The sequence below is a fragment of the Ammospiza caudacuta genome, chromosome 5 (genome assembly GCF_027887145.1).
Source record: "Ammospiza caudacuta isolate bAmmCau1 chromosome 5, bAmmCau1.pri, whole genome shotgun sequence".
Lineage (NCBI taxonomy): Eukaryota > Metazoa > Chordata > Aves > Passeriformes > Passerellidae > Ammospiza > Ammospiza caudacuta.
Window position 1 is genome coordinate 57,761,066 of NC_080597.1, and position 22,059 is coordinate 57,783,124.

The window sequence follows — 22,059 nt, forward strand, 5'->3', positions numbered from 1 at the left end:
GATCATTTTGGTGCAGAATAAAATGAATGTTTATTTCCAGTTCAGCTTTATTTGCAGGGCCTTGCTCACAATACTATATTCATGCTTTGGGTAGATTAAAAACAACTGAAAAGGAGGCAACTTAAAATTAGGAATCACCTTTTCTAAAAGGTGTAGAATCTCCTCTTAGCTCCTGGTAAATAGATGAGGCAGTTATTCACCACAGAGCTGCCAGAAGTTGCCTGTTCTTAGGGATTTTTACTCAGTTTAGAGATAAGCAGGCAAACTTCTAATGAAATCACCATGAAAAATTGAGGGGAAAAAAAGGTTCCTGAGACACCAAGAAACATACTGGCATAATGATCAGCTAGCAAAACTGTTTTGATTGTTTCTCTTCTCAAACATTTAAGAACACAAGTCCTCTCAGCTTAGTAGAACATACATGTGCACACACACCTATCTTAATTTCCTTTAATACCACACTACTTAATTTCATGCTTTGTCATAAAAATGGCAGACATCCATTTTTTTTTCCAATCACCTTAATATAGGTTGCAGAATTTTAACAATTCTAACATAATTGGGCAATAGTCCAAATACCTTTTCCTGACTCTGGAGCTCTCTTTCTTTGACTGCCATGGTTTCCTAAGGGGGACGTACAGCCTCTGATTACAGGTCAGGCAGGCTTCACCACTTGCTCCTGAGACTGATGACTTGCATATTTAAATCATATTGCAAGTTGGATAATCTCCTTTCATAGCAAAACCCAGGGGAGAGAAGTGAGTAAGAGGATACAAGGAATCCCCCGTTAAGGACCAGCTAGCTGAAGTATTTATATGCCCCCACCCCTCACTCTTCTATCTGATTATCAAGGAGCCCTCATGTTCACAAATCCCTCCAGCCCCAGAAGCGCTGTATCCAGGGAAGCAGGGGCAGGGAGCCTGGACATCAGTCCCAGCTCCACTGGCACCTCCCTGAGGCTGAGGATTCGCTGCTGTGTCACTGCCCAAGGTCACCGAGAGAAGCTGTGCTGGAGCAAGACAAAGGACGCAAGGCTTCAACGAGCACTACCACACAGCAAGGCGAGTCTGTCACACTCACACAAAGCTCTGCAGCTCACCATTGAGCCAAGTGATTATGTGATCCATACCAAAAATACCCTGCATTCTCATCAGCTTTTTACATCTTTACTCTCATTCTTTCCTGCGGGCCCGAATAATTATTCGGTGTGCATGCAAACACACAACAAAATAGATATAACTAGAATGGTGAATCTTCATTCCCAAAGCACAAGTTCTTTGCTATTCAGCCCAAAAATAGAAATAAGGAGAGGAAAAAAACACATAAGCTTTGAAACTTGGCAGGAATGTCAGGAAATCATACCTTGAGTCACAGGGCACTCTCAGCATCTGTTCCAACTGCAAGCTTTTCATTCTCCCATATACAGCACAGCTACCTTCCTGTCTTATCCCAGTCACCAAAACTAGCACCAGAAATACTGTCTTTTCTTTGCAGTCTCTAATATCCTATACATCCAAAATGCAGTTTAGTTAGTACTGGAGATGTGAACTAGCTCACAGATGATGAGTTTTTGTTGTTCAGATGATATTTGGCAAAACAGTTCCCAGTGGGTTGAAACAACAGCTCTGACTGCACTTAGGATTTGCAAGTGGAAGTGTTTGCAACATGCACAAAAGAAATGCTAGTTAATAAGACAAATGCTTACACTTAAAACTTTCTAAGGGCATCATCAAATCCTATCCAACAAAGAAGACATAAACACGTTATTTTTCTCTCATGTTTCATGCTTTTTAATAGCTTTTACTTTCATTACAAACACTTCAGTTCAGCCTGAACTGAGCACAAAGAGAATCAGCCCTTTAATCCTCGGGACAATACATGTTTTCTTCACACTTTGGAAAGCAAATATAGCAGCTGGTAACTTTTAAATCCTGTGCTTTGTTGTGCAAAAGATGGCAAGCAGAACCATCAAATTTAGGAGTGGAAAACACCAGCTACTTTACCTAGATCACTTTCCTACTGGTATAAAAATGTATATTTTTATACTTCTATCCAACCTAATTTTCAGAAAGCTAGAAGGCAGGAGATTTGGCACTTTTCCCATCATACACAACTGGATTAAACTTTAAACAACATACAAGGGAGTACTTCTTGGCAATATTTTTTTCTAATAATCATCCCATAATTTAATTCCTGAAACAATATCCTAGCTCTAGCTATAAATGGCTGTGCTTTAGTAACTCCTCTTTATGAGTGGAATTTCGAGTTTTAGGTTTGTAGTTTATCCATATTATAAAATTATTATTTGGAGAGGCATGTCTATGGAGATTAAATTGCCAGCTCCCCCAAGATCAGTATTGTCCCATATCAAAAAAAGAAAAATCTCTTTTAATTGAACATATTCCTATCTATTTTCAGACTGCTACCAATAGTGCATCAATATGATCATTTCTGAACATTACATAAAGCAATAGAGGACTCATCTTCACTTTTTCTATGTACCTGCTGGACAAACCTTACTCAAATACAAAGCCTATTAACAGTGATGACAGAACATTTTAATGGACATAGGACATTATTTATCTCTGGACACATCCAGTTTAAGAGTGGTACAATTTACTGGCTTCCCTGGAATTCATTGTTCTCTCAGGGATTCTTCCTCACATAAGCAAGACTAAAAGTCACATAAAAGTCAGACTGTTTCCCTTTTGATTCAACAGAATTCAACAAGTCGGTCCTATCCAGCCAGCTATAGAAAAACTACTATCCTATAACTATGTGCACTACTTGTCTCGTCTCTTCAACACAGAAGAAGCCAGAAATCTGAATCCTAAAACAAGTCATGCCCCTGCAGCAAGACATCCATAGTCTTGGGATTCCAAGGCCTTTGCTCTTTCTATTCAGTGTATGATATCAGCCCTGACAGCCTATTTATCTCTTTCTGTGGTTTTGGTTTGGTCCCCGACACCATAGCAGTGAGCACAGTCTGAATTCCCCAGGTTTTTTTATGCTGCTCCTAATGATAAATTTGTTCCTGTCTCAGATTGCCAAGATATATTCTCTTCTCCCACAGCACTGTCTTGAAAGGTTGTTTGGACTATGTGGTTCACAGCCAATGAATTTACAGTAATAAAATAACAGCAAACATCCTTTACAAAAGCACAAATATATATGCTGTATATTCTCTCCCTTCTATTATTAGCCAATAGTGCTAATATAGTGCTGAATTTCATCATCTCCACTCTATTTAATAGTCCATTTACATATAATCCACATAGGCAGGTCAGCCTGGAGACCTCCTGCAGCCGCACCTACATTCTAGGACACTTTCTGTGTTTCAGCACTACTCATGAAACCAAAGCATACAGAGGGTACCCAGAGAAGAAACCAGAATGGCAAGAAAACCAGCCCTTTCTTCAGTTCCTTTCCTGGGCTTTGCTTCCAAAGCATCAGGCCTAGAGAACCATTGTAGGATCAATAGCTGCTCCAATGAATTGCCTAAGTAAAACTGTGGTCATAAGTTTTCACTAAGACCTTAATATTTCACAGCACTTTACAAGCAAAAAACAAAGAAATTTTATCTGAATAAGAGTAACTACCACTTTAAGGGATCAGTGTTCCTGTAATGGAATGGAGTTCCTTAAAAAATTGTGCCCTGCCTGCAAGGCAATTGCAGTGGCATTTTAAATGCAACAGAGCCACTCTCAAAGTAAAAATCTTATGTAAATTGTTAGGCACTTTTCATAGAATGATACCCAAAATGGGCTATCATACTTTTTCTACATTCCAATTTCTAGAAGAGCTATGTGCAACATGCACAAATGATGAAGGAATAGAGATTCTGCCTCTACAAATACCATTGCTACATAACTAAATGCTGGAGGCACCTTTAGTGAAAAAACTTAAGCCAAAACTTAAAAGATTAATTATTCCAGTTCAGAGAAATCACTTTTGCTTGTGTCCTACAGTCTCAAGCTGTAAAAGAAGTACAATAGGAAGAGAGATCTCACAGTACCATGGAATATCTCAGCATTGCTATCAGAAATAGTTTACTTCAGAGAAGAGTTAGAGCCCAGTATCCATCTGAAGTGCCAGACAAGAAATCCTACAGGGAGGGAAATAAAGATAGAGATGCTTGTGCCTTTAGAGTTCAATCTTTCAACAAGCATTTCCCTTTTTCCCTGTTATCTCCATAGATAGATCCCTCTCATAAGTTTCCTAATTTACAGCTCTTTCTCCTGCTGACACACTCATCCTCAAACCTGCAGAAACTGAGACTCAGTCAGTCTTATTCAGCATGTCTGAAAAAAAATTCCTTTGAAGACTATTGAATTAAATAGACACTTGAAAAATACTGGCAACAGCAGTCAAAAAGTAGCTCTTAATTAACCTAGAGAAAGAAATAAATGTGTTGGAAAAGAAAGAGAAAAGGAGATGAGTAAAACTCTTTCCAAAGGAAAGTGAGGAAGGATTTAAGAAACTGGCATCACCCTTGGGAGTGTTTGAAATCTTACAAAACCTCCTACCACTTCCATCAAAGGTTTCCAAAGCCTTCCAGTGAGAAGAGCTTCTACCTGATGCAAGTACCAGCATGTATTAACCCATAATCTTTCTGTAAACAAGAAATATGCATCCACTCTCATAGACCTGGTCCAGTCCCCTTCTGAAAGAATTTCATTCTTTCTATTGAGGACACAGACAGCCAAGGGCCAACAGCCTCCTAATTTAAGGCCTCACTTAAATGCTCAATTGTCCTGTCAGAGAGATAGGGCACATAATATCTTGCTGGGAGTACACACAGATTCCAGCCCAGAGGAGTGTTTTGCTCTTGGCTATTTATTTCATTCCTGTGGAATTTGTGTCCTCCAGTAAGACTTTTGTTCTGATGACTACTTTTCTCTGATAAATGCTAGGAAGCACAAGGATATACATTGAAGCACTCTAAACCAGTTTAATCCTAAAAGCACAATATGCTTTAGGGAAAATAATGAGAATGGAAATAAGCACACACAAAATCTACTACTTGGCTGTAACACAATAGTGCCTGGTTTCTGATGGCAGTCAGAATGGAGAACTATTCATATTGCCCAACTGCTACTGTACTGAAACAATTAAACACCAGGGGGGAAAAATCATCTTAATTTGGTTCTCATTGTAGCTAATAAAACTAACGTTGCTGGAGTAAAGCACTGGAAAAGCATCAATGGTCCTTGGCTTCCCATCAGCGTGATGTATCAGCAGAGCTCTGTCCTGAGAGATCAGCAGCAATGTCTGTGCTGGTAAATCACATTATTTCAGAGCACATCTCTCAGCAACAGCTCAGCTGCCTCCACTGTCAGCCTGTCAGGACAGTCCATAACTCGGCCATGACCTGTGCCAGCCAAGTCTCCCAATTTTCTGACAGGCTTCAGAAGTCATCATGGGTCAGGAATCATTCCCCCCTGGTAACTTGCATGCAGACCCATGATGTGGGGGAATAAAGGAGTATGTGATATGGGCATGGGTTGTCTGTGTCAGCCAGGAAAGGGTGAAATCGTTTTCTCTGCATATGCAGCTTCCTTCATGTGAGAGAAACATGTGTAGATATATATAGATATATATTCCCTGCCCCCAGGGAAGTAGAAAGAAAAGCAGATTGTTGGTCTTTAACAGCTACACTCTCCTTGTAAGGTGCTCATGTATTGTACTTATGGAATGAGATAAAACCCTCAACATTTTAGACAGTTTCAGCATGCCTTCAGAAGCAGGGGAGACATCTCAAATATTTAACCAATGTTAATCAAGCTTCTGATTGTTCCTGTGAAATGCTTAAACACAAGCAAATCAAAATGACAAAAGAGAAGAACAGAAAGGTCAGAAGATGCTTCTCAAGCCTAGTAGCAAACCAATGACAAACAAATGAAAATAACACAGAAAAGCAGAATACCCTTTTGCTCCAACCACAGGTTATAGGTACATCTAGGAATGTGAGAAACCAAAATTCTTAAACTTTTAGAGGAGTATTTAAGAAACTAATACACTGAAAAATAATGAATGAATGCATCAAGTTGGTTCTGTACTCTCTTGCCTCAAGCAGCTTAGCACAAATAAAATTTGATGCTAATCAGTGCTAGCAGTTTTCACAGAATCTGAAAACCTATTATTTCCTCTGGCTGCAACTAATTTGGCAACTGTTTCATTATTGATGCTAGCAAAGTACCTCTTGTACCTATAATTTTATCTTGGTGTTGACCTAGTATTTGCCTCTCTTGACCACACACATTTAACCTGGTAATGACAGAGAATCATGGTTGAGTTAAAAGGGGTTTTCTGCATAATCAAGTGCCTACTGCCATGGAAATATAAAGAGAGATGAACTTTTCTTCTATGTAGAACAAGTTCAATTGTAAAAAAAGAATATAATTGTGACAAAGGTATTTTTCAGCCAATAACAAGACAAGATGCTCAGGCACTAAACAGATACAGCATGTACTAAGCTACAAAAAAGCATTGTAAAATTACATTAGATGTATTGGTTTCTTTTATAGTTAAAAATTATTCAGAAAGTGTGAATATTATCTAGAACAAAAGTAAAATAAATATTTTTGTCTTAAGACCTCTTTCAAAATGTTTTAGTCATCTTCTCCCTACATACATTAATTTTTCTTCACACTTCACAAAAAATCTACCACATATGTTTTAACCACCACGAAAAGAAAATCATCCTATTACATATTTCAAATGATATGCAGTGGAAAATATTGACAGATGTAGCAGGATGCAGTGAACAGAAAATGGATATATTTTAATCAGTGCAGCACATTTTTTTATTAATGAATACCAATATGTTGGGTAATATTCTTGAGCCTCTTCTTTACTTCTTTAAAGTAGATAATACAGCTTTTCCATTATGGAAAGGGCCTGCAGTCACACATGGAACAGACTGACTCCTGTATCTTCCTACAGCCTTTGAAGTCTGTGATGCTCATAAGGTGCAAGTATTTCTGTAGACATAGTCTAGACCAGAATCTGTCTATGCCTCAGGTTGCCTCACAAAAATGTTTGTAGTATCTGAAATTAGGTGGTAAAATGTTATCACATTTTATTTACATCATATTCCTTTTCATGAGAGGCACTCCACTGCCACAATTTAAATTCAAAGCCCAGCATTTATGAAGTTGAATGAGATAAGCCTCTGTACTGTGGTAATGCCCTCATTTCTGGGAGGCCTGTTGTCTGCTGCTCTGTGCAGGTCTAGAACACAAGGCAGCAAAGTGCCAAATGGCAGCCAAACATAAAAAGACCTGGAACTAAGCATAAAAATAGCATCATCCAAGTATAGCCCTAGTAGCTGTGCACAGCTACCAGGCAAAGATATACACTAAAATCCAAAATGAGGCAATGAAACAATCAAAGTGGATAAGCAAAATGCTAGAGGAACTAATATATTCACTTCTAGATTTACTGAAAGACACTCTCCCTTGCATTTTGGATGGTTGCCATAAAGTTGAAAGTGTTACTCCGTAATGTCATTTGTACTTGTACTTCTGTAGAGGTAAACGTGGATGAAATGCATAAGGCAAATGTGCATGAAGTGAATATTAGTCCCCTCAGACAACACCTATTAAAGTGGATTACATCTCTGCAGCAAAAAGGAAATTTGACCAAACAGAGGAAATAAGTAATTTAGCCTTGGGAAACTGGTGAAAACAGAACGTGAGACAAGGAAAGGCCAGGCAAGGCAAAGTAAGGCAAGGAAGGAATAAAGCTGTCAATGAATATTTGGCCTTATACATGTACATAAATACATACATAAAAGCTTGAGATCACAATCCACCAGGCATACTGTCCACCCATCTCAATTTGCATGCAAACCATCCTCCCTAGCTGCTCCTAGTGTGACACTGGCTAGAAGATGTGTGAAGGTGACAGATGGAGTGTACCAAGGAGCTCAGAAATAGTATGTGGGGTTTGGATGTGAGGACACAAGCATCAACAAACGCCTCTCTTTTCCCAGCAGATTTTAACCATTGACATAAGTTATTCAGACATTAAACAAGTAGAAGCTTTGAATACAGGGAACATAACACGTGAAGTGAGCTAAGTTACATAGTCTCTTGTTTCCTCCAGGGCAAGTTTGGGGGGCCTGGGAAACAACCCAGATACTCCTAATAGTCACACAAAAGAGATAAAAGTTCCCATCTAGTCATGCCTAAGCACCCTACAGGAAAACGGAATATCTTTAAAACAAATATAAGAAAGGATGCAAGAGTAATATTTTGACAGATTGAGTCAATAGAAAGGTTTCGTTTGTGATAGTGAGAGCTGCCTGAGAAAGTCAGCTCCTCAATAGATCCTACCAATCCAAGGTCCCTTGTCTCTGTTTTCTTTGTGAAGCAGCCCACTCCTGATGTTTCCTGATAAAAACAACTTACAATTATAGCAAAAACCAACAACCTTAAAACAATCAAGAAATAACAGGTCAACTTTCACACAATTCTATGCTCCAGTGTTTCCTGTATGTAAAGTGCCTCTGGAAAGTCTAAAACCATCAGTGGGTGAAATTTAGTTTGTCCTAATTTGTGCCTTAATGTTTTGGCCCTACTAAGGGTAAGACCAATGGAAAATCACCTGTTAAGCAGCAAGGCACCTCAAAATTCAAAGAACAAAAAAGGAGAGAGGTAAATTCAAGGCAAGCCATTTGATCAGGAGAAAGGCTATAGATAGGGGTCATTTTCTGTGGTGGCCTCCCTCCCCTCTTCTCATGGAAACACTTAGATAAAAGAATACATTTACTATCAGTTTGTGCTATCCACCAGATCATCAGATAGAACTATTGACCTGTATGTTTTCTGTCATAAAATCAATAAAAGAAAGAAAAAAAATTGCAAGAAAAAGAAAAATAGCAGCATAAAAGTTCAAACTGCTGAGAGTAGCACTTCTTAGACTATCTTTGTGTATTCACATTGAGAGGTATAATATGCTTCTCACAATTTCATTACAAATTAAAATTTTGCCAGAGAATAATGTTCTCAAAAATATGTAGTCCTGACATTTAGGAACTTCAGAGCAGGTATTAAAGCAATACTGAACTTCAAATTACAGGTTCAACTTTCTAAATAGCACTGTTAAACAGAAATATGGATGAATCACACTCATCCTGGATAAAATGGAAATAGGCATTTGCATGGTGGCGGTTGCTGACTTCAATGCAAGCAGAGACATTTACCCCAGCTGAGGGTCCCACCTCAACACATACCAAGATACAGTAAACACAATTTCATGCCTGGAGCCTCTATGAGCGCAGGCCAAGGTCCAGCTCCTCAGCCACAAATGTGGCTGAGGTGTGATGTGGGGATACATCAGCTGAGAATTTCAGCCTATGTCTTTGGTCTGAATACAACCCAAACTGGATTATACATCTAAGTTTCTGGAAAATGACCCCTAATTTCCTAATCCTCTTGACTATAACCATTGTGAGTGGTTTCTACTGTCCTTCTAACCCAAAGCCTTATCCAGAAGCTTTTACTCATGAAGAGATTCACTTCTGAGAGGAAAGTGTAAAAACAGATTTCACATGCTGGTCCATCATCAGACATTAAAGGGTATAATTTATCATTCTTTTACATCATTAAGAATATTTGTGCAGGATCCATATTTAAAACTAAAAGAGATGTCTCCTCCTTTTGCCAGCAGCTGTGTTACATCAATTAAATGGGTAAATAAGATCTTTCCCCAGAGGGGATATCACATGACCCTCTATTGATTAAGACTGCAGTAGAATGTTATTTGCAATCTTATTGCATAATGTAAATCAGGAGGTAGCTGTCAAGGTTTCAGAAGACAAATTGCTGCTATCTTAGACAATTCATGGGCCTCTTTCCTTCTTGGTGCTCTTAATTCAGAGTTAATGCATGTCTTACCAGGCTTAGTTTCTTAAATCAGTTTATAGAACCCTATTCAACTCAAAACTGGGTGTAAGTTGTAGTCTACATGGCCCTGCATTACAATGGGTCTTAAAATGACCGTTCCATCTATCATTATTTCATAAATATGCATTATTTAATACGATGACACAACTTCAAAAAAGGATGTGAACTGAAAAATAGACATCTCCTGCAACACACCTGATGATTCCCAGGACAGATAAACCTCCCCACCAGGCACAACTCCAGAGGTGCTCTCCATGTAGAACATTTTTTACATCTTTTAGCTCAGTTTTGTGTACTTGATTTTCACAAGTAAAACATTTGGCTAGAACTAGTCTTCTACTCTCAAACCTGTGCAGTAACTGCAGCTGAGCATCAATTTTGAGACTGAAAGGAACACCTGACCACAACTCAGCAGTCACTTTGCTCCTCCACTGAACTGTAAATCCATCATTATTTCCTTTGAGGGAGAACCAAAAGGAAGAACTAAAATCTCCATTCAAATGACTGAAATGCACTTTGCTGAGAAACCATTAAAAAAAGGCCAATCTTTCTCTACTACTAATCAATCTCAGTTACTACAATTAGGAAACAAGTGCAAAACTTTTCAAAATACGTAACAGCAATATTAAACATTATCAGAATCTTCTGCACCAAAGTCAAAGAAATGGTCTTCAAGTGGGTTTTGGTGATTTTAAAGTTGTATGAAATAAGGGAAGATTTCTGAATGGATGAAAGGAACAGTGGGTGGTAGGACAGTAATAGATTCAGACATAAGTTACAATTGTTCTGCACATAGAAAAAAGTGCTCAACTTACCATCATCTGCTTGCCATTAAAAAGGATTAAAAGTTAAATATCTGCTGCCTGACCATTTCCATCCAAGTTGATTGATTAAAATATGTTCATCTTCCCATCTAACTTAGGTAATTTACAAGTGGCAGGTTTACTTTTCCATTACCTAGAATGTCTGAGCTTCATAAAGTATTTGGAAACAAATGCCACTAGAACTGTTGCCTAAAAATAATCTCTCACAAGGTGATAACAAAGTCTGTAAAAAAATATCACCTTGCAGAAAACACGGAGGAGGTAAAATTTCAAGAATATCAAAGATTTTACAGTACATTTCATTTGGCTAGACATGCACATCAGTAGCACTAGATTATTACTGGCATATCTTTCTATGTAAGGAAATTATCTGGTTCTCAAAAAAATTTACTTGTGTTAAAATCTTACTTTTCATTCTCCTGGAAATTTGGGAAATTAATCCTAACCCAGTCTTGATGAGCATAAATGCTTAACATGGAGTAAATTTGAGTAGTATAAAAGTAAAGATACAAATTCCTAAAGAGTTAAAATGTGCACAGATTGCTCAGAAATTTTAAGAGAAGTGCTTGGTACCTTAAAATAGAGTCTGCAAACACTGCTTTTAGGTATTTTCCCTGCTCTGCTTTGAAAGGACAAACCAACCATTTCAGAGTTTTGAATGTGAAAAGTGTCTTTTCTTTTTTGAAGGTATGACAACACAACCACTTAACTTATTTCATTGTTCTTGAAATTAAAAAAAAAAAAAAAAAGCCACAGAAAATGTTACTTACCTTAAAGAGTCTCAAAATATTTGCGACCATAATGGACACAGAACTTGCTGCAGCACCTATCACACCTGATATCTTGTCTGGCTTAGTGAAAATAGGTGGATCACCATTTGCACACTTGACATCTGAACCATCTTTTTCTATCAACGCTTGCACAAATGTTAAGGACTGCTCCAATGCATAAGTGTCCCTGGAACACGTATCGAGGATACGGACACCCAAGGTGATATTGGCAAGAAGATCAGGGTCTTTATTAATTTGATCAACTGCATATAGCATTGCCTCCAGTCTGTGGATCCCCTTCTCCTTCTTGAGCTCCCCACAAGGCACCCCTCTATCCCCTTTTGCATGAACAGGGAACAGTCCTCCCAGGATGATGTCCCCATCCAGGCGAATGGAGTGGGCATACTCCTGGCCGTGAGTCCTCTGCATCAGAGTGAGCATCCAGTAGAACTTGGCTGTTAACAGGAAGAAACAATGGCAGGAAACCAATCGTTTGCTTTCGTATACCATTTTCTCTGAAGACGTTGTTGCTATCCAGTATCCAGGTTTTCTTCTTGCTAAAGGATGAGGCTGACCATTTGAAGCTGCACTTTCTGGAGGCTACCATCAGTGCCCAATAAGTAATATAGAACCATGCGGTGGGTAGGTAGAAAAGAAGATCTCAGCAGAAGTACATAAAATGTGTTTTACAAAAGATGTCCACTGACAGAACGGGTTGACCAGCTTTTTTGAGGCGGATTTTCAATTGCTCTTAATTGATGGTGAGGAGTAGGGTAGTACGTCTGATCCTGATGCTAAAAGGAAGTCAGTAGCTTATGTCCTTGTATTTTGCCCTACAGCTGAGGTACTTCTGAAAAAAAAAAGAAATTTAAAAAACAGTGAGAAATACCATTTACTTCAGCAGTTTTATACCTGTCACACAGTGTATTTACTTTTGAATAGCAGTTACATCACCTAGGTTTTACTTTCAATGTTCTTTAACTTAGCAAATCTTGGCCTTCAGTGAATTTGAACACCTGGCTGCACTGTACTATAAGCCAGGAAATTGATGATGCCAGCAGAGCAAGAGCCGAATCAGAGGAACTAAACTTAGCTTGGTGTTCAGATTCTGAGCAGTAATTCATATTTACCTTCATGTTGCATGGCACTCAGAAACAGACCTGATCCATAACACACTGTATTTTCTGTTTTGCTGCATTATTCTGTTCAACGTTATTATTCTGCTCCAGCCTACAGAAGAGCAATAACCACTTACACTCTCACTCCTGGAGAGGTCTCATTTATGACAATGGAGTAATCAGGGCGCCTGAATTTAAGTACACCCTTCACCCAATGCAGTACAAGCACATTCAATTCATTTGGATGTGAGACTGATTATTTGTCCAATGGAATTCACTTTGAGGGGGGCCTAACTATATATCTAAATCTCCTTCAAGATAATGTCTAACACTAAATTATTTTTATGAAAAGGTAGCTGATTTCTCAAGTAAAAAGAACACAACATATTATGTTGGGAAACTAGCTAAACATCCAATGTTCCTTTTTCAACATTTGACTTGAGCTGAGGTTTAACATTAACAAGGTCTATTTTCTCTATTCTCTGCTTGCATTTGGACCACATTAAATAGGAACAATGTTGTGCCTGCACTGACATTTGGAGGGATCCCACTGATTTTAACGAGATGAGGATTTCAGCCTACATATCTAAACACCTGACTGACTGTTATAAATATCTCCAAATTGCCCACACTTTAATTCTCAAGTGAAGGCATTTATTTATTTCAATTCTTAACAAAATTATACGTGCCTGAATAAATTTTTAAACCTCTAAGGAGAAGAAAGCGAGAAGTAATTTTACCTGGTATTAGATAGGCACACTGCGGGCAATTGCATCTGAACCAGTCTCTCAGTACATCTGTTACAGGCTATGGAGAGCAGTGGACATCTTAGGTTACACTTTACCTTATTCCTTTTTTTTTTAACAAAAGTTTTACTTGCTATGGAATTGATCACACTGAACAAGTGTCTCTATCACTGCCTGTACAGAAAATCCAGGCATCAGGCTCATCTGTAAATATTTACTTTTTCCTTAGTGATCTGACTGGTTGCTACCAAAAATATGGTCACACTGGAAGACAAATACAGACAAAACCACAAAACTTTTACATATCATGTGGTAACAAAACTCAAAATGCACTTTGATAATGCTTTAAATTGACAATCCTCTTCTTACACTAATTTTGTCACATTATTTCCTTCCATGATAACACTAAACTTACAAAAGTTGAAGTAGTCTTCAAATGATGGCTATTTGAATACCTGAGGATTCACAATGGAAGGACTTTTACTGAATGTGAAACTATCTCATCGTGAAAATGAACAGTTGAAAATGAAACATTTGATGGGTATGAATAAAATCACTGCACCTCTTGACATTTAGTTTTGCTTGAATTTGGCTCAGAGTTCAATCCAAGCCACACAAAATCTGTGCTGTTTTTTGTGATAATCCCATCACTCTCCCTTGGCTCTTTTTAGACACACAGGTTACAAAGGTGCCTGGGCTCCAGCCCTGTGAGCCAAACTCAAAGTCATTCACAAACTGAACAACTTGACTCTCACTACAGTGCAATTTGATCCAGGCCCATGAGATATTTCTCATATGGTCCACATTACAGAGAAAAGATTGAACTACTAACTAGCCACAGTTATCTGTTGTTTCAATTGCCTTAGTAGAAAAAAAAACAATTATGGGTTCAAAATAGTAAAGAGTAGCCCTAAAATAGGTATGGAGGTAATTTGCTTTATGGCTCCACAATGAACTCAGTGGTCCATGCACGTATGTACAAACCAGACAGGGAGAAATTCACTAAGGCAATATAAGATGAGACTACTCTCATTTAACACTATATGGAGAACAAGAAAGCATCAGTGACAAAGGGAAAATATTCCTGAAGGAAAGAAATGCTGCTTTTTCCCTTTTCTCAGCCGCAGGTTAATCCCTCACAGCCAAAAAATGCCCAGAAATTAAAGCAAGTGTCAGTCTTCATGCAACAAATAGTGATGGATTAAGCTATTGCAACCTAAATTCTAACAACAACAGAGAGGCTACAGTGAGCCCAAGATCGTCAGTCTAATACTTTATCTGGAACTGACTGAAAATCAAATGAATTGGCAATTAGCATTTTTCAACATTATAGCCTTCATAAGCATTAATTGCCTTGCCTCAGCTTGCATGGTTTCCTGAAGAAGCATGTTTCTTAGCTGCAAGTGTCCACTGCTTGTCTATAAAACAGAAATAAAATTTTAAAGTGTTCTTTTTAAAAATTTAAGACCTTTTAGTCTTTTTTTAATGTTACCTAAGAAATAAAAGCTTCTATTATACTGCCTAATTTATTCATGGCACACTGCTTTTTATATATTGATTAACATTACCTTTTACAGAACATTTCAAGTCTGTGTGGCTAAGCAGAAAGCATATGATCTAAATTAATTCCATTTTTATCAATGAATTTTAGTGAAAAAGCACGGGCCTCTGGGCTATAAAGCCTGAATGAACTTTTCTCATGTGCAGAGATTTCATTTGAAGTAAAATGCTGTCCTTTTCCAAAAGACCATAAAAGTTTGAATTAATGCAAATATATTCTTGATTTACCAGGTTCCCCACTGTAGTAGCTGGTGCTCACTAGAAACTTGAGTTCAGAGAAGAAATTCACGTATTTCCCCTGCACAGCCCGAGAGTAAGTGCACCATAAAGCGTCTCTTCCAGTCACCTTGTAATACATGCTTCTCTTGGGTTTATTTCATTAAAAATATCTGGCATTATCAGAACACATTGCTATTTTTAAAGCCAGTATTTCAGCACAAACCTCCACTTGTTCTGCTAGAATATATATTTATTTTTAAACCTAAGGAGGCGGAGTACTGCAAGACAGGGGAGATGGAAACTTGTGCATGTAGTGTCTGGTTTCTGAAATTACTTCCTTCATAAAGTCATTCAGCTTTATAAGATATTTGGTACTCAAGGTTGTGTATTTTTGTACCACACTGCCAGAACCAGTGCATGAGAATGAACCCAGAGCAGTCGTTACTCCAACCACAGACTCATTGCACTAAAAGACAGGCTCATTATGGAACCTCTTTATGTTAATGAAAAAGTCTAAATAATGGGTTGAGTGACAGATAAATACTTAAATAAATACAGCAAATGTTTCTATTTTGTTAACAAGGTTCCTAAAAGAGCCTCTTCAGCTGGCACTGAAGCTTTCGCTGAAAACATGTAGAAAGATTCAAAATGTCCATCAGGAAATACAGTTTTTAAAATCTCACAATTACAGACAGCAGCAGGAGCAAGGAGCAGTCTCTGGAGCATAGGCAGGATGGATATTTTACAGCTGACATTGCCAGACAGACATACATGAACCCTTTACGGAGGGACAAAATAAGCTATAAGTGAGGAGAAAAAATCCCTCAGAAAAAATGTTTAAAATTTTGTTTGAGCCAAAAATCCTAATCTCTTATTATATTTAAAGCATGGTTGCAACAGTACCAAGATAAAATAAAGCAAATATTCTGTGAACTAGGATAAGAGAAGTTCTAGAGTGAAAACCCATTCACAAAATATCAGGCTGTCCAGTCAATACAAAACTGATCTGGTTTTACTGAATGAAAACAAAACAATGGCAAATTCCATTATTAAGTTCTGAGGAGGAAAAAACCCCAAATTTGATTATTTTGATGTTTTACTACTGACACCTCTGAACTATGAAAGAATTCTCTTGGTAACATTCACAACCAATGTTCACAAAGTTGCTTCTTTCTCCTGTACAGCATTCCTCAACAAGAAAATAGCTGAATTTCCACACAGAACAGGTAAAGAGTTGCCACCTGCACACAGTAGCCTGACACATATAGAAGATTAATGGGTTTTGCTGACAACAAAAGGGAATTTGGAAAACCTTTGGCCTTGACATCACAACTCCTAACTTGCAAGAGAATTCTTCACTGATGTAAGTAGTCTTATCTACCTCAGCTCTTCTGTAATGGTTTGCTGTGACCCTGCCACAAAGGTAACCTTTCCACAATAATCAGGACTTCAAGGCGAATCACTCTCAACATCTCGTTTACAGGAACTATTTATCCCTGTGCAGTCTGATGCCTACCCTCAGCCTGATCAGCCCCTTTTCAAATACCCCACAACACCTACCCTGCAAATATCCATTTACCAAACAAGCTACCCTGTGAAAATCCAACACAGGTCCTTCCGCTGGGGTGAGACTAAGAGGAGCCTACAATTTTTAAAAAGAAAACTACATTGAGTATTTTCCTCTGCCCTTGCTTGGACTTTTAATGAACCCCGTCAGTATTAACACCTTCAGAGAAAGGCTTCAGCTCTGGTCTAGCAAATGATGATCAAGATTTTCCCAGGCACCCTAGGAGAGCTTTCTCTGTTGTTTCTGCTTTCATTTGACCCTCTTCCCACCGGACTCCCGCTCCCCAGTCCGCACAGCTGTGCTCAGAGCAGGCGCGGCTGGTGCAGTCCGGTGCTCTGCAAGAGCGACTTTGCCCCCAAAAACGCAGCCGCACGCCGAAATCGTCCCGGGGCACCCGGCAGGGAAGTCCCCCACTGTGTGCACTCCCGATCCCGGCCACGGCCCCGGCGAGCGGGCGAGTCCCCCGGGCGAGTGCCCCCGGCGAGCATCGCTCCGCATCCCGCTCTCCGTATCCGGCGCATGGCGCGCCCGTGCGTTCCGCACAGCGCTCCGGGAACCGCACCCGCGCCTCCGCACGGCACACCGCAGCCAACTCCCGGACCCTGCACCGCACCCGCGCACTCGGCACCCACCGCGCTCAGCACCGCGCTCCGCACCCCGCTCAGCACTCCGCGCCTGCCGCCGCTCTCTGCCCCGCCGCCCGTCTCCGCCCGCCGCCGGCGCGCACCGGCGGGAGCCAGCAGCCGGCCACGCACCGGCTCTCCGCGCTTCCCCGGCTCTCGGCGTGCCCGGCACCTTTCCCGGCCCGAGGAAGGGCTACCGCAGCCAGGCCGGCCCCGCCCAGCGGAGGGGCCCGGGGAGCGCCCCCGGGCTGGGCGAGCCGGCTTCCCCGCGCAACTCCGCGACCATCGCCCATCACCGCCGCGCTTCTCCCTTGAAGGGAGCCCCCTATTGTTCTCCACTTTACTTAGCCGAGCGATTTATTATTTTTTGTCTCTTCCCAGGCTCATCCGTACCCCGGCTGGCGTGTGCCGTGGAGGGATTCCGGCACAGCCTCGTCGCGGCTCTCCCCGCAGCCTCGCTCCCTCCAGCGAGCGGCCGTAGGACGGGTTGGAGCTGCCTCCCGCCGCGGCCTGGCAGCCCAGGCGGCCCGGGGGCGGGGGACGGAGGCACATACGGATTTCCCGGCTGGAGCCAGGGCTCCGCCGCTCCCCGCCGAGCCCTGGTCCCCGGCCGGGAGCGCTGCACCTCCGTCAGCGGCTATGCAAAAACAAGCGTCGTCTTTTATTTCCAGCCGCCGGTGATTCCTTCCTCTCCTTGCATCAACTAGTCAGCTTTAATGAGCTTCTGCTCCCCCCTCGATGCAAACCTAAGTCTCTTTTAATGAATCCCTGGTCCCAGAGGTCCGAAGCTTGCAAACTCCAAAACGCCAACGCTGGATTTCCATACACTTTGGGTCACTGATTGATCTTTACAACTTGTGTTGTACGGGTTTTGCGTTTCATTTTCTTATTTATCTGATTTTTGTTGCTGTTGGTTGGCTTGTTTGGTTTGGGTTTTTTAATCGTGTCATACATCCACCTGCCAACACCTCGCATTCCTGCGATCAGCACATGCCAGCGCTGGGGGATGCTGCTCCACGCCGAGGATAGTTAAGCCCTCGCCTCCTGCCGGTACAGCCTCTCGCCCTCTTCCTCGGGGGAAGAAGCCCCCGGAGCTCGGCGGGGATCCTCCCGCCCCTTCCGTCCCCAGGGACGCGGGAGTGTCCCCGGCGGAGCCAAGGAAGCTGAGCCCACCCGGCAAGGTATGGGCGGGCGGCCGGCACCTCGCCCGACCCAGCCCCGGAGAACTTGGCGGCGGCGGGCAGGGCTGGCCCGTGCCCCCGGGGCGGCGGAAGCCCCCTCCTCCCTCCCGGCCAGCGAAACGCGAACGAGGTGGCAGGAAGAGCGGGGGAACCCCTGAACCCCCCTCCCCCGGGGGTGGGAGAAGACCCGGCTCAGACGGCCGAGGGGAGACCTCGCTGCTCGGGAGCTCCGAGATTCTCCCTTTTTGCTCGCTGCTGTGACGGCACCGTGTCCGGGATCTCTTTCGTTAGATCTGATTGGGGGAGGATATCGACAATAAAAATGATAAATAATTAACGCAGAAAAAATAAAAGCTCCCGGCGCCACGAAGCAGGCGGAGAGGATTGCCCGGGATTCCCAGCCCAAAAATCTTAACAGAGGCAAAACGCGCATTATTTACCTTCGCCTGAATGCTTAAATTAAGAACTAAAGACGACACACACAGATACACAAATACCTTGATCGAAAAGAGTTGCATATCCATGTTACTGTGGAGGTCCCTGGAATTATACTCGGTGTAGATCGGGAATGGCATGAGGTAATTTCTGTACCAGCCTCGTCTCAGACAGCTTCCCTCAGCAGCGTCAGCTTAATATGCGAGAGCTCAGCCTGGGACAGGTATCCAGGAGAGCGGTGTCAGTCGTGCTGTTTAACACTCGCGAACAGCCAAGCCGAACTTGCTCCACTGACTCCTTCCTCACTTCTCCTTCCCTACTCTAAAAAAAACCAAAAACACCAAAAAAAAAGAACAATCCACAAGGTAACTTTTTGGGGCCAGTGGCTCAGCCCCGTGACTATAACAACCTTCCGCTGCCTTGCCGCTCAGTCGCAGCGGCGGACACACGCACCGGCCCGGCTGAGCCGTTCACAGCCAAGCAAGAAAACACCTCCGCCCCCGCCCCCGGCCCGGCCCCCGCGCCGGCGGAGCGCTCCGCGCCAGGAGCCCTCGGCCCGGAGCCCCCGGGCGTCGGTGGGAGGGCACGGCGCTGCCTGCGCTTACCGCGGCTCTGGCGGGACGGGCACGGCACGGAACCGCGGCACGGAACGGAACGGCTCAGCGCGGCGGGGCGCGGCAGGGCACGGCTCGGCGGGGCGGGCGCGCAGACACACTTGTAGCTGTTCTTGGTGCTGAAGCAGGCGACGCTCCGTGGCAGGACAGAGCACGGCGCGGCACGGCGCGGCTCGGCACGGCTCGGCTCGGCACGGCGCGGCTCGGCACGGCACGGCACGGCACGGAGCGGCTCCACGTGAATCCCCAGCCGGTCGCGGCTGCGGCTCCGGGCCCGCCCGCCCGCGCTCGGCACCGCCCTCCCCGGCACGGCCGCTCCGCCCGGGGCGCGGTGCCGGCAGACGCGGCCGCGGGATCTCTGAGCAGGGGAAGCCGGTGAAGGCTGAGGCTGTGGCACCGGAGCGAGGACAGGGACACAGAGGGATCACCGGCGCGGGCCGGGGCTGTTTAACGCGGTCTCCCCCAGGGTGCGGAGCTTCCATCCCCATCCCGCCTCCCGCGGGCGGCGGAGTCGTGTCCCCCGCCACAGGATCGATGACACAGGATAAGATTCCCGACGCTCTTTGTCCCGACCCCGGTTTTGGCTCGCAGCTCGGATGCCGGGTGGCGGAGTTACCATTTACCCCCCGACACCAGGGAAGTTTCGGCAGCGCGGAGCCGGGGCCACGGCCGGGAGCACCTCGCCGGACGGCTCTGGAAGTTTGCTCCGCTCCCAGCGGCTCTGCCCAGCACACACCATTGCCCGGGGATGCCCCGCGCCGCCGGGCCCGCGGAGCCGCGGGAGCGCAGCCCCGGCGCGGCCGCTCCGCCCGCCCGGGAGCCCCGCTCAGCCTCGGCCAGACGGCGCCACCTCGAGGGCGCTGCCCGCAACTGCACCCGCGGCGCGGCTCGGCTGCGGGACGGGGCTCGGAGCGGGGGCAGCGCGGCCGCGCGTCCGGCTCCGGACAGCGACCAGACCTTCTCCATCCTCCCGTTCACGCCAGCCTGAACTGCCCTCCTTAAAAGGAACAACATCTTTCTTTGCTTTGCCCAGGGCTGTCTCACTTAAAACATCATTGCAGGAAGGAGGAATTCCAAGAGCGCTTAAATATGTCCAACCAACTCTTCCATGATCATCCATGACAGAAGATGGAGGAGATGTGGTTTCAATGATCTATCTCAGAAATCAGGAATATAGTCATATAGGTGACTCAATATCCTGATGTTCAACAGTGAGCAAAATTCCATTTAAAAACAGAAATCCTCCTTTACTCCCATGGAAAATTAGCCATGCATGAGTTATCATCAGTGTTAGATAGACCAATTTCCAACTGCATGTATACTTTGCCTCTCCAGCAGCTTAACAGAAAGTTCAGCAAAGCAAAACCAAGTGAAATCCTGAGGGCACAGATGATGCCTGAACTCTTGTGTGAATCTTGCAGCTGGAGAAGCAGGCAGAGGCCAGGCTAGGATACAGAAACCTCTAATGTGCTTCCAGCTTGGCCACCAACCCGAATGTAACCTGATGCCTCTCCCTATTTCTTCTGGCCACATCTTTTCTATAGCACTATTCTGAGGGCATTGAGGGTGTATCTTTTACATATATTTACAGTGAGTACCACAATGACTTTTTGGTGGGAATATGATAAATAAATGCATAACTGAAGTTTGCTGTGTTTTAACTAAATGCAAACAGAGAAAATTAATTGGGGAGGGGTGGGGTGGAGTGAGGCAGGGAAGATAATAAGAAGCTTCACATGAAAATGGCCATTCTGTGAGGACAGATGACACAGGAGAGAGGCAAAACACGTCCATGATTCTCTGAGCAGGATTCATTCTGATTCAAACCCAACAGTAGCTAATGTCAGCTTCCACAGAAGGAATGTCAGGGCTGGTGACAGCTACTACCTGCACAAATAACTTGTAAGGCAAGAAATCCAGTTCTGGAGACCAAGCTGTCATAAAGGAGATCTTTAATTATGGTTTTTTATTTGTGAACTCCTGAGTGTCCAGGCAGCATCTGACACATTACCAGCCTGGCAGGGCCATGCTAGAATGGACCATAGAGACATGGCCTGGGAGGCTGCAGGTTCAACTACTGCCTGGAATAAATGTTTACTGTAAACCTCTCTTTAAAGCCAAGCAAAACCAAAGCCATCAGTCAATTTCTGTGCCTCTTTTACACAGAAGATGTTGAGCCTCTGTGTATCCAAGCAGTGATTTCAGCAAAGTAACTCATGTTCCAATGGCACTCTTCTATAACCACAATCACCAGCACAGTTTATAATGACATTCAAATGAAGCTGATTTTTTTCTTAAATTCGAAATGGTGTGAAGACACTCTGAGTTCTGGATGAGGTTTTTGTTGCTGCTTACATAAGAAATGTGACTTCCTGAGTTATTCAAACACAGGAATTAAACCCACAAAGGCAATAAAACCTCTTGAATAATCACTGTTCAGCAAGAGCCTGCTGCTTAATAGCCATTAAAGAATACAGAACCACAAAGTCAC

The 22,059-nt window shown here is 43.1% G+C and overlaps 1 protein-coding gene across 1 annotated transcript in view; it reads right to left on the reverse strand.

Moving 5' to 3' along the window:
* Positions 1–17,577, reverse strand: part of GRM8 (glutamate metabotropic receptor 8) — a 316,661-nt gene extending 299,084 nt beyond the window's left edge. The window contains exons 1-2 of the mRNA XM_058804561.1: positions 17,471–17,577; positions 11,506–12,355 (exon numbers count right to left, since the gene is read on the reverse strand). Coding sequence (XP_058660544.1) covers positions 11,506–12,015 — 510 coding nt within the window. The 5' untranslated portion in view covers positions 12,016–12,355; positions 17,471–17,577. The remainder of the gene's footprint in view (positions 1–11,505; positions 12,356–17,470) is intronic.
* Between the last annotated feature and the right edge of the window lie 4,482 nt (positions 17,578–22,059).